The sequence below is a fragment of the Candida jiufengensis genome (genome assembly GCF_024610255.1).
Source record: "Candida jiufengensis strain CBS 10846 chromosome Unknown scaffold9, whole genome shotgun sequence".
Taxonomy (NCBI): domain Eukaryota; kingdom Fungi; phylum Ascomycota; class Pichiomycetes; order Serinales; family Debaryomycetaceae; genus Lodderomyces; species Lodderomyces jiufengensis.
The window spans coordinates 321,637-335,000 of NW_026261554.1; the positions used below are offsets into that span (position 1 = coordinate 321,637).

General features: G+C 30.5%; 5 protein-coding genes across 5 annotated transcripts; 3 read left to right on the forward strand and 2 right to left on the reverse strand. All coding sequences in view use genetic code 12, as the record gives it.

Moving 5' to 3' along the window:
* Positions 1-58: 58 nt before the first annotated feature.
* Positions 59-935, forward strand: KGF54_000129 (acetate uptake transporter family protein; the record flags this gene model as incomplete). The annotated part of the gene is made up of 2 exons (XM_051761642.1): positions 59-279; positions 395-935. The coding sequence occupies 2 exons, from the start codon at positions 59-61 to the stop codon at positions 933-935; spliced, it is 762 nt and encodes a 253-aa protein (XP_051622744.1).
* Positions 936-1,618: 683 nt separating this feature from the next.
* On the reverse strand, positions 1,619-3,781 carry KGF54_000130 (uncharacterized protein; the record flags this gene model as incomplete). Its single annotated transcript, XM_051761654.1, has 1 exon — positions 1,619-3,781. The coding sequence occupies one exon, from the start codon at positions 3,779-3,781 to the stop codon at positions 1,619-1,621; it is 2,163 nt and encodes a 720-aa protein (XP_051622745.1).
* A 192-nt stretch (positions 3,782-3,973) lies between these two features.
* On the reverse strand, positions 3,974-4,801 carry ECI1 (dodecenoyl-CoA isomerase; the record flags this gene model as incomplete). Its single annotated transcript, XM_051761665.1, has 1 exon — positions 3,974-4,801. The coding sequence occupies one exon, from the start codon at positions 4,799-4,801 to the stop codon at positions 3,974-3,976; it is 828 nt and encodes a 275-aa protein (XP_051622746.1).
* A 1,279-nt stretch (positions 4,802-6,080) lies between these two features.
* On the forward strand, positions 6,081-6,914 carry KGF54_000132 (uncharacterized protein; the record flags this gene model as incomplete). The annotated part of the gene is made up of 1 exon (XM_051761676.1): positions 6,081-6,914. One exon carries the CDS (start codon positions 6,081-6,083, stop codon positions 6,912-6,914), a length of 834 nt encoding a protein of 277 aa, XP_051622747.1.
* A 251-nt stretch (positions 6,915-7,165) lies between these two features.
* KGF54_000133 (uncharacterized protein) lies at positions 7,166-8,125 on the forward strand (the record flags this gene model as incomplete). The annotated part of the gene is made up of 1 exon (XM_051761687.1): positions 7,166-8,125. One exon carries the CDS (start codon positions 7,166-7,168, stop codon positions 8,123-8,125), a length of 960 nt encoding a protein of 319 aa, XP_051622748.1.
* Positions 8,126-13,364: the final 5,239 nt, after the last annotated feature.

Consider the following 13,364-nt stretch of genomic DNA (forward strand, 5'->3'; position numbering starts at 1 on the left):
ATTTAAACTTTCATATTTACAATTTAATCAGTAACCGATTTTTTCAAACTACCACAAAATGTCAGACGCTTCATCTCATAAATCCATACACACAGAATCAACCACTGACAAACCTAAAGTTCATCATATACAATTTGCAGGTGATGGTAATGAATTTGTAATCATAAATAATAGAAAATATTATAGACATGAACTTCAATCTGCATTTGGTGGGTTCTTGAATAACGAGCCAGCTCCTTATAATGATATAATGATGAATCCAGCTCCTGTTGGATTAAGGTACGTTTTTCTAACAATTATGAAAATTTATGTGAAAATGAATTTCTAACAAATTTAATAGTGCTTTCGCTCTTACAACTTTAGTGCTTTCGCTTTTTAATTGTGGAGCTAAAAGTATTGAGATTCCAAATTTAGTATTTAGTCTTGGTGTATTTTATGGAGGAATGGTTCAATTTGTCGCAGGTTTATTTGAATTTATTACTGGTAATACTTTTGGTTTAACAGTTTTAACATCTTATGGTTCATTTTGGATTAGTTTAAGTGTTCTTCAATTTGATAGTTTTGGAGTATTAAAGGCTTATAAAGATGACCCCCAGCAATTAGCAAATGCTAATGGGCTTTTCATGGTTGGTTGGGTCATATTCACAATAATGGTAATTTTAGTAACTATGAAAACAACTGTTGCTTTTTGTAGTTTATTTGTATTTTTAGATATGACTTTTATATTATTGGCAGCTGCTGATTTTACTGGTCATGTTGGAGTTAAAAGAGCTGGTGGTGTATTTGGTGTTATAACCTCTTTTATTGCTTGGTACAACGCATTTGTTGGAACTGCTGATAAATATAATTCTTATATTACAGGTTATGCTATTCCACTTCCTGGTAATCCAATGTTTCATGATTATAAAAGTACGGAAAAAAACAAGAAAAATTAATTAGAAAGGTATTATTGTTTTTAAGTAATGAGCCTGGCGTTCGTTATCAATAGTTGTTGTTCTACAACTGGTTTATAGTTCGTTCTAGAATACATATGTTTTGATTTTGCATTGTTTCAGGTTTTTCTCTCTTGCCGAATTATATACAGTCTGAAACAGTTTTAATATTTAATTCTGCGTTGTATCCATATTGTCGTAAGTCTCAGTTTTTATCGGAAACAAAAGAGAAAACTGATTCAAACCCCCCGGTTTCTAGTCTTATTTTAAAATAAACGAACATAGTAAGAGAGGATCTTTTATTGAACACAATTAGTTCGCATATTACTAGTTGATAGAGTTCCACTAGTTTGGAATAGTAATGTACATATACAATCTTTTTGTGATTACTCAACTTGCTTTTTATTCTCTTATAAAAGATTTTTGAAAACCTCAATGCAAATTAATAAGCTATGAATTTAGCACTTTTTTGAATATGTTTAAATTAAAAGTATGAACATTTGTGTAAATATGATTTTGAATGTGTTATTTAAACTACTTTTATGTGCACTCTGAAACAGTTTTGTACAGTTTGTACCCTTCTTTAACGACATCGCCCTTGAAGCTGAAGAATAAAGCAAAAAAACCTGAAACAATTCATTAAGTGAGAAAAAGAAAAAAAAAATCATATACTAATAAATCAAAACTTACCAATGCCTAACAGAAATTATATAATCTTCAATAGCAAACAACAATTTCTTTAATTCATTTCTCGAAACATTATCTTTAAGCAACAACAACTCCAATGGAGATTTCCCATTCATATATTTAAGTAATTTATAAAAAATTTTTATTAATTCGTTAGATAATTTACATTCATTAAAAATAATTTCATTAATCCATCTTCGTTCTAATGTTGTTGCTCTACCTGGATCTAAAATTATGGTGTCGTCTTCTTCCAAAAGTGATACATTTGATGACTGATTGAGATGTTCTTTTAATTTATCTATTCCTGATTTTGTTGTTGTGTTTGAAAGTTCTTGTTTTGTAATTGTGTTTGTATCTTTTTGTTTTGATGAATTATCTGCTGTTTTTATAGTTTCTGGTTTTAAATTATTTGAGTTTTTTCGTTTTTTAGATAAATTTTCATTCTCTATATCTTCTTCTACTTTTATTTTAATTTTACGTGATATTTTCAACCATATAAATGTAAGTTGTTGAGTTACGTATCCGAATCTATTTAACCATGCTAATGCTTGAAGATAACTATCTCTATGATCTCTTGATGGAATTATAGCTGCAAATTGTTGAGGTTTTCTTGATTTGGGTGATAATAATTTTAAGAAATGAGGTAATGATGGTAATGTGGGGAATTTTAGATTAAATTGTGTTATATCATCGTATAATTTTATAGTTAATGGAGCCATAGGTGATATTATATATACTGATCTTGATGATAATGGTTGGATTATTCTTGCTCTTCTCCAATATATTAAATGAAATGCAAATGATCTTATTTGTCTTATATCTAATTGAGGATTTCTTAATGATAATTTAAGTAGTGATTCTGTTGGTTGAATCATTCTTATAAATCTTGCTAGTATTGAATCTGTTGATGTTTTGATATCTCTAATAATGTTCTCTGGCTCATCTAATAACAACAATGCAAAGTATATTATTATCTCATCTGAATCTTCTTCTTCTTCTTCATGTATAATTTTTTGTTGCTGACCGTATTTTGAAGATTCTCCAATGTTGATTAATCCATTGTTGCTTAGTATGTTAACAGTTGATGATAAATATGACCCAGGTATATAAGGAACCGTTGGATCAGGTAATGAATGAAATTCGGTCTTTATTGGAATTTGAAAAGATTTAATTTTACCATCAATTGATAAATTTGCAACTCGTGAATTACTTATATCTGTAAAACAATCAAATATTAATTTACATAATGATGATTTTTCAATTAATGCAATCTCATCTGTACCTTGATCCCTAAAAGCTTGAATTAATTTACTTTGTTGACCTATATAATCATGTTTTGATTGTGCATGTCTTAAAACTAATGAGACTTTTGAAACTACGTGTTGAAACATTTCATCAATTCTATAGTTATTTTCAATTATTGGAGGATTCATGATAAACACTAAATGAAACATATTTAAATTATTCTTTGTAGGTGTTGTTGATTCTGAATGTTTAATTGATTTCCAAGATCCATCATCATTTTTATGAATTGGTAATCCCAAAAAGATTTTCCCTTCTATAGTCATTTCAAATCTCGTGTTACACATTGCTTTTGGAGGTGCTAACATTTCAATTAAATAAATCGGATCAATTCCTATAATTTCTTCATTTATTGCACTTACTTTGTTTAGGGAAGTTAAACTATTTTGACTATGAGTCAAACTTGTTTTTGAAATGGTTTTAATTAATGAAGTTGGTTTTTTTTCTAATTTCTCCTTTCTTTGTCTTTCTCTTAGGTCATCTTGTTGATCTAGAAATCTTCTTAAGTCCAATCGCGTACCCATGTAATAATTTAAATGATGAATATCCCAACTTTCAGATGTAATACCATATAAATCTTTATCATCATTGATTTCATTAACTAATGATTGATGACCAGTTTGATCATCTATTTCATCATCATTGTTTTTATATTCATATAATTCATCATCTTCATCTGAATCTGTTGAATCTTCAATTATTGATTTATCATTCTTCTGTAGTAATGGTTGATATTGTTGTGATGGTTGTTGATTTAATTTTAGATCTGTTGGGTATTTATAAATTAATTGAGGTCCGCTATGTGTTGATGTTACTAATAATATACCTAATAAACTTGGATTGGGTAGGTTAAAACTCATCAAAACTCATTCGTTAATGATTGTAAAAAATGTATGCATGGAATTGTGAAAATAAATTACTTGTTTACAAAATCAAATTCCATACCAATTTTTCTACGCAATTTTTTAGAATTCTACATTATCAAACAAAATATGTTCTATAATTTTACTCAATTTATTGTCCTCCTCTATTCTAATCTATATATGTTTCTCTTAAAATTTATGTTTAACTTCTTTCATAGCTAATTGAGCAAATCTACCCTGTGGAACACCTTCTAACCATTTATAAAAACCTTTCATAACTTCTTGAGAATTTGCTTGATTAATTAATTGATCTCTTGTTAATTTTAATAATTCTTTATTTTTGAAAATAGAATCTTCATGTAAATTCTCAAATGATGAAACTAATTCTTCAAATACTTTTTGATTAAATTCTTCTGTTGTTAATTTTCCTTCATAATGTTTATTAATTAATCCTGCATTATAACAATCTTGTCCACTAATTGGTTTTGCTAATAATAAAGCTTCTGATGCTTTTGACCAACCCAATCTTGCAAATAATGTAGCTGATGATCCACCTTCAGCAACTAAACCTAAATTAGCAAATGGAGCTAATAAATAAAATTTACTTAAATCATTAACATAAATTAAATCACATAATAATAATAATCCAGTACTTAATCCAATTACTGGTCCATTTACTGATGCAACTAATATTTTTTTATGATCATTAAATACATTAGTTAACCAAACATTTCTTGCAACAAATCTTGCTAACCAATATTCATGACTAAATAATTCAGCAGGATCAGTTTCCATTAATTTTTTATCAGCAAAATTTGCACCAGCACTAAAATATTTACCAGTAGCTTGAATAATAGTTGCAACAGTATCTTCTTCTTCATTAGCTTGTTCAACAAATTTACCTAATTTTAAATATTGTTCACCATTTAATGCATTTAATTTTTTTGGAATATTAAAAGTTATAATTGCAACTCTATCTTTAACTTCATATAAGATATCATTTTCTTCGTCAGACATTGTTAATTAATAGGATGTGAATAAAGTGTTGAATTGTATTAATAATAATTGATTAAAAATTTGATAAGAAAAATAAAATGAAATAATACTTCAAAATCTGAAGAAAAATAAAAAAAAAATTCAATTTGATTTTGATTTTGGTTAATTTGAATAAAATGTGTGTACCCCAGATTTAAATATTACTTCAATTCTAAAAGATATTTTTTTGACTCCACATTCTTTCATTCTTTCCGTCCTAATTTTCATTCAACTCGTTCTAAATCTCGTTCTAAATTAGTTTTTCTCCCCACTCTCTCTCACTCTCCTTAATTAAATTTTTGTAATTTTTTTTACCGAGGTGAATAACTTTTTTTTTTTTTTATCTTATCACGAGTTATTAAAAGTAGAGTGCGTAAAACTTAATAAGTAATATGATTTATTAACATTACATTAGTGAACTCGTTAGTAGTATGACTATATTGCCTTACCTTACCTTGAGAGCGTATTCTATCTGAATTCTTATTAGCGGAATTGTTTACAAAACCGGTAAAATTGAGTGCACTTCAAAATTTCAATTTGTCTCTAGTGATTTAGTGATATTTTGCAGCAAAGTTTTTGCAAATTTAAACCATGCACGTTATATTTAAAAGTTATATTTACGATATCACAAATTTTGAATGTAGAGAAAGACGTCTAATCTTAATATCGCAAGCTGAATAATCTAATAGAAAACTTCCTTAATGCTTTTTGGAAATAATACTGCAGATTATGGACAAATATAGAAAGAAAAAGTAACATATCATATGAATAATCCTGCGCTAAATAATAGACCGTGCAAATCTGATCAATTTTCATTCGATATTCAAAAATTTGGTTATAACTATTACTTAGTCTAAGCTAATATGTATTAAACACAGCCAATTTTTAAGCAACGTTTGAGGGCGAATGGTCTAGTGGTATGATTCTTCGTTTGGGTTATCTCACCTGAGCATAAATTTCGAAGAGGCCCTGGGTTCGATTCCCAGTTCGCCCCGTACAATTCTATGTCATCTTGTTTTTTTGTTGTTTTTAGTGGTGAAATATCATCATTTTTTAATGTTTTCAATGGTGAAAATAGATGGTCGGTTCTTCATTTTGAATTCTAACTATTCATATGGGTGTTCTCAAATGTTCCAGATCAATCATATTTTTATTTATGAAAAGACTTTTCCGAATTAATTTTTTTGATTTACAAAATTTTACAAAAGATATTTTATTTTGATTCACGTCAAAAACAAAACAAACAATACAAATAAAGAAAATGACTACTACAACCACATATAAGAAAGACCTCAATATTTTACTAAACAAATGCCAATCATATTCAATACTATCGACTGCAGATGAATTCTCAGCTCAAAATATACGAGATCCAAAATCAATTGAAGATCAAATAAATATACAAAAACAAAACTTCAAAAGATTAAAATTAAATTATATTGAACAACAAAGTCAAGAAAAGTTCCTACATAAAATCACCGTTTTGAATTATGAAAAGTTGATGAACTTCAATGATACGATTAATGAAGAATTACGAAATGAAAATAATAATTTGAAATTACGATTGAAAAATTTAAAACTTGAAATGGAAAATAAAGTATATGAATTGAAAGCAGAAGTTGAGGATGTGAAAGTACTTTTGGAATCAATTAATGCAAAGCAAAACAGTGTAAAACTGACTATAGAAGAGTTGGAAGAAATAGAGAAAGAGTTTGAAAATTTAGTAAATGAAGAGGAACAAGATCCAGAGTATAAAGAATTCGTAGATTATATAATAGGTGATGATGAATTTCGAATTGATACGAATATTGGGACTTCAACTTCGCAAATTAACAGTCAAGCCAAAGAGATTGTTGAGAATGAGTCAAATGAAATGGACCAAATAATTGGTGACAAAGAAAAAAAAATTAGAGAATTACAGACCAAGATAGAGATTATACAAAAGGACTTACAAGAGAAAGAAAAACTCCTTGATGAATCTCAATTGTATAATAATAACAATAGTAGTGAGCTTGATAGCATAAGTAAAGATAATAATTATATTTTATGGTGTGAAGATATGATTAAAATTTTAACTAAATTAGGAAGTTCATGAAATTGTTGTATAGTAGCGACTTATTTTAATGAATTGAATGATAGCTTACGATAGCTGAAGTATAAACTTAAACTTTACTCTAATCTTATCAATTTTAAAATTTGTTGTAGTCTAGTAGCATTATACATAATATTCACGTGATAATTTTTACTACTGGAAACTAAAAAAGAAATAGGTATTGTAAAAAAAAAACACCTCCCCACTTTTAATTCCATCTTGTTATAAGAGATTTAATTTTTAATATATCACAAATGACAACAACAACAACTTTGGAGAATCCAGTCATAGATATAAGCAACTACAATAGTAATAACAATCACATACATCAAAGAATTCCATTAAAAACATCAGTTATAGGTCAACCATCAAAACAAGAAATTATAAATAATCTTTTAAATTTAGCTAAACAAGAACAAGCAAAAGGTAATTCATCAATAACTTCAGATAAATTAAATAAATTACAAGATATATTATCCAAAAAGCAAGAAGAAGAACTGAAAACTAAATTCAATAAGTTTCAAACTTTACCAATCATTAATAAGCCAATACCAAAATACCCGCCGTTATTTGATAAATTTGATATAGATAATTCAATAAAACCAGCATCTACAAATAATTCACTGAACTCAGATAAAGACTCAACAACTAAATCAAATTCCAAAAAATCGATCAAAAAATATTACAATCCTAAAAAATTCACATTTAAACAATTGGAACATATGTTTATAAATTTCTTGGAGAATATCGCCAACTTATTAGATAATTTACATTTACTTTCAAATTTACCAATGTTTCCCAAATTTTTAACAAACTTATTAAAACAAACCAACAAATTATGGATTTTAATTTTGATATTTTTGATTAGAAAAACAATATCACAATTATTAAACGTGATAAGAAAAATAAGAAAAGTCAACATTGAAAAGAAAATATTAAATGACAACTCAGTAACAAAGTCAACTTTAAGTGAAGACATAAACAAAAAATATAATAAAATATTAAAAGATTTAAAATTTGATAAAATGATGCTCATTTTAGAATTAATTGGTAATTTATTAGATTTTACTTTCAATCTTATCGAATTAAATTCTATTGGAGTACCGGATTGGTTAATGAGTGGATTAAATTTTGCAAGTATGGCTATGACTATTTACAGAATGAATAAAGATGATGAGTACATTGATGACGATATTACTGAAGATTTAATATAGAGTTGTTTAATTAGATTTTGTTTCAAAATTTATACCTTTATTTATTTGATATAACGAACAAATTATGATACCAAGTTTGTAGAGACATCACGTTTATCTGCTTGGACTTTTTCAAAAAGTTGAACTGCTATGATCAATTTTATGACATCCCAAGACTCTTAAAGCTTACAAAAAAGCTCTTTGCTAAAGATGAAGTTATCAAATAGTTTCAGCCAAATTTGGTTTGAAAGAATCATTATCCTTTTATCTGCTCAAAAAGGTTATCAGTACTGAATGTTGTGTGAGATTGTTTATTTAGCTACAAACTTCAGACTGACATAGTGCTTTTTGAGACTATGTCGAAAGAAAATTGTATCATGATGATTGAAAATTTGGCTCTTTAAAGTACGTGAGCACCTCAGCTTGCATTTGCAAGTATGGCTTTAGTAAATGTTGAAAGACAGCAATAGACACATCATAAAAACTTTGCAACTTTTGAGCTTTAAATCTTTCTTGCGTATTCTACAAACTTTGTTTTCCCTTTGCCTTTTCTGGTGTTTGGTTTTGTTCATATAATGAAAAACTTCCTCGTGGGTTGAAAACTAAACAACTCGGAGAAGGAATCAATTTTTGAAATATTAACAGCTGCACCTCAAATTAATGGAGGTCCATCAACTATTTTCATTTCACAAGTTCAACTTGTATCACCTTTAAAACTGACTTCAGATATGGACAATTATAACTGACATTCTGCAAATTGAATAATTGAAATCGATTGCTATCAGGTTTTAAAATAAGTCCATTTTAACGCTTGATTCTGACGTTTTGACTAGATCTCTTCAACGACAAAACCCGATGCGGGAGAATAAGTTCCGTTACTCTGCTTTATTGATCTCGCATGTTGTCAATCAAAAATAATTTGAGAAACTTGATGCAGCCATAGCTTTGAGATATTTTTTAGTGTTGACTAAACCTCAGCAATGAATAGTCTGAGGCAATAGCAAGCAGTTGTTAAGTAGATTTGAGGGAGCCAAGAGATCTTACAACAGAAATAAAGCTTTCGAAGGACCAATTGTTTGAAGGTCTCAAAAATTTGCCTTTTTGCTCTCAACTTTCTGAATTTATCGAGAACTTCTTGCTCAACTTGATTGCAATCTATGCAATCTCTCTATTTCAAAACTATTAATTTTAATAGCGTTTGCATCTCGCTGTTTATTAAAGAACTGTTTTGAATGCGGATGATGTATCTTATTTCTAGTGAACATATTGATGAACAAAATGCGACTCATTAAATTAGAGATTCAATGATTTTGTACTGTTATTGAATTAAACATGAAGGTGATCAAGGTTATCTTTTATCAACTACTTCATAGTTTTCAGATACTGCACTATTGATCATTTGTTGAACTATATTTGCGAATTGTACTTTCTTTATGAAGCGGTGTCAATCATTTTCAAACACAGCAGCTTATGTGGTGGAGAGAATGTAATTTTATTGACCAATTGTTGAATGCGAGCTTGGAATCTGAATTGCATAATCGAAGGAAAAAGTCTTCAAAACTACTGATCCAGTCTTGTTTAATGACTTCATCAGGATGAAATTTGTTGACATTTACAAGTGGAAAGAGAAGAAAGACATACCAACAGTAGTTACAAATGATACCTATAAGCTTAAATCAAACTTTAACAAAAATAAATTATTCATTTTATTCAAAACTATTGTAATTATTGTTTTTCAATAGCATTTATTATTTGGTTTCAAGCGCTTTTTTATATTTTCCATACTACTTCAATCAAATTATGAAACATACACACAAAATCCTGTATATAACGAGAATTTCTACTAACAATTTTCTTTTTTTTCTCTGTTTTTGTGTTAAGTCGCGTTGAATTTGAAACATTCCCCATAGTTAAGGGTATTGATTGATACAAAAAATTTTAACCTGGCCATACATAAGAATTGTCAAGTTAGTATATCATTGTTTTACAGAGAATCGAACGCTACACTTTAAACCTACCACAAACGCCGTTGGAAAAAAAAATTTCGCTAAAAATGACCACTACGCCATAGTAGGCAATTTATAATATATAAAAGTCGCAACTAATATTTATACCACCGGGGGATGATTTGGCTCATTCGAGGCGAAGCCTCGAATTTATAAAGGAGCTAGGGGCGATCGGGGTTCAATGTTCTCTCTCCTTCCCCCCTCTTTTCTCTTCTTCCCTCTCCTACGGCCCTCCCTTTTCCCCTTTTTAATTGGGGAAATAAGCTGAAGCATTCAAACTTGGAGGGAAGACAAGTTTAAGCTTTCAGCTTGGAGGGTGGGTGGGGTCAAACCGGGCGTCAGCCCGAAGTTTTGTGATATATAATGATAATATATAGCATTTTTGGTGTACTTAGAAAGAAAAAGTGGTGTAAAAAAGTTGAAAAAATTTATTTCAATTTTGATACAAAAAATGTTGAAAATAAATTAATTTTGTGAACAAAAAAACTTGTGAAAAAAAAAATACTTTGAGTGAAATATCAAGTTTGCTAGATAAGAGCATTTGAAAAAAAATATTGTAGGATGAAGTAAACACTTTGTTCTACTTCTATATCAACTCTTTCTACTTTACCAGTATCCGATAGACATACAGGTATGTTATTTCAATATAAGCTGTTATCTACAGTAACATAAAAAGATGGTATTGAAAACGTTCTTCATATTATTAACAACGATAGTTCAAATAAAAAAAGGTCAAAAAAAGATTGCAGCACGAGAGTTTCGCGTATGGTCTCCCACTACACTACTCGGTCTCGCTCTTAGCAGCTTAACTACTGTTGATCGGACGGGAAACGGTGCTTTCTGCTAGATATGGCCGCAACCGAAAGAGTGTAAAATAAAGTAGACTATAAAGTGGGAGGAAAAAATTAGTGTGAGTGTACTTGAGATGAGTAGTAGTAATTTGATCACGTGATAATTTTCAAGAACAGGGAGAAGGATCGACCTAATTCAAAAGTGTATGCGAAAAGTCGACCAAAAAATGGGTCGAAAAATTAGGGCGAGAAAAAAAATTACCTAATCCGGTAATTTTTCTGCTACCATTTCACTTTTTTGGGTCGAAAAATCGACCTAATTCGACGTAGAGCCTCGACGTGGAAAAAAAAATGAAAAAAACAACACTTTTTTATGTCCTAAAAAACATAAAACTATGATACAACTTTTTTACTCACAACAATTCAGCGAATGGATATTTATGCGAAAGCAAATGACGAGTTTGAAAAAAGTAATACTTGACGAAAGTTGAGAATTGCGACAAGCTTGTTTAAGGCCAAGTTATTAAGTGGAGAGAGTCTGTAAGTGATGCAAAATTCATGAACTACTCTTTACGCTATAATAACATGGGTGAATTTCTCTTGTAGAAATAAGCCTGAACAGTCTTATATCGAATATCTAACCATTTCGTATATAAGCACTGAAGGATTTAGTGGATTACTAGCTGATAGCAAGTATTAAACTGAAACCATTTGGGGGTCTGCCTTGTTAAATAGCCGGAATTTATTCTGTGATTTCTCAAGTGTAACTCCCTCCATGGTTGGTTATGTTAAACCTATATTTATTAATTTATTTATAATGTTTAGCGGACATCATACCAGGAAAATCTAAAGAAGGCTATTTGGATGTGACTAATTTAATTTGATGGTAAAACATTAAAATTAAATGAAATCACCAGAAATTGAAATATATTTCTTGCAATCATTAGTAACTTCAGAATTTATTTTTGATGATTCTTTATTGAATTGTCTTTAATAATTTTCTTAATGTAGTTATCTGGTTGATCCTGCCAGTAGTCATATGCTTGTCTCAAAGATTAAGCCATGCATGTCTAAGTATAAGCAATTATACAGTGAAACTGCGAATGGCTCATTAAATCAGTTATCGTTTATTTGATAGTACCTTACTACTTGGATAACCGTGGTAATTCTAGAGCTAATACATGCTTAAAATCCCGACTGTTTGGAAGGGATGTATTTATTAGATAAAAAATCAATGCCTTCGGGCTCTTTGATGATTCATAATAACTTTTCGAATCGCATGGCCTTGTGCTGGCGATGGTTCATTCAAATTTCTGCCCTATCAACTTTCGATGGTAGGATAGTGGCCTACCATGGTTTCAACGGGTAACGGGGAATTAGGGTTCGATTCCGGAGAGGGAGCCTGAGAAACGGCTACCACATCCAAGGAAGGCAGCAGGCGCGCAAATTACCCAATCCCGACACGGGGAGGTAGTGACAATAAATAACGATACAGGGCCCTTTTGGGTCTTGTAATTGGAATGAGTACAATGTAAATACCTTAACGAGGAACAATTGGAGGGCAAGTCTGGTGCCAGCAGCCGCGGTAATTCCAGCTCCAAAAGCGTATATTAAAGTTGTTGCAGTTAAAAAGCTCGTAGTTGAACCTTGGGCTTGGTTAGCCGGTCCATCTTCATGATGCGTACTGGACCTAACCGAGCCTTTCCTTCTGGCTAGCTCTTGTAGCGAACCAGGACTTTTACTTTGAAAAAATTAGAGTGTTCAAAGCAGGCCTTTGCTCGAATATATTAGCATGGAATAATAGAATAGGACGTTATGGTTCTATTTTGTTGGTTTCTAGGACCATCGTAATGATTAATAGGGACGGTCGGGGGTATCAGTATTCAGTTGTCAGAGGTGAAATTCTTGGATTTACTGAAGACTAACTACTGCGAAAGCATTTACCAAGGACGTTTTCATTAATCAAGAACGAAAGTTAGGGGATCGAAGATGATCAGATACCGTCGTAGTCTTAACCATAAACTATGCCGACTAGGGATCGGTTGTCGTTCTTTTATTGACGCAATCGGCACCTTACGAGAAATCAAAGTCTTTGGGTTCTGGGGGGAGTATGGTCGCAAGGCTGAAACTTAAAGGAATTGACGGAAGGGCACCACCAGGAGTGGAGCCTGCGGCTTAATTTGACTCAACACGGGGAAACTCACCAGGTCCAGACACAATAAGGATTGACAGATTGAGAGCTCTTTCTTGATTTTGTGGGTGGTGGTGCATGGCCGTTCTTAGTTGGTGGAGTGATTTGTCTGCTTAATTGCGATAACGAACGAGACCTTAACCTACTAAATAGTGCTGCTAGCATTTGCTGGTATAGACACTTCTTAGAGGGACTATCGATTTCAAGTCGATGGAAGTTTGAGGCAATAACAGGTCTGTGATGCCCTTAGACGTTCTGGGCCGCACGCGCGC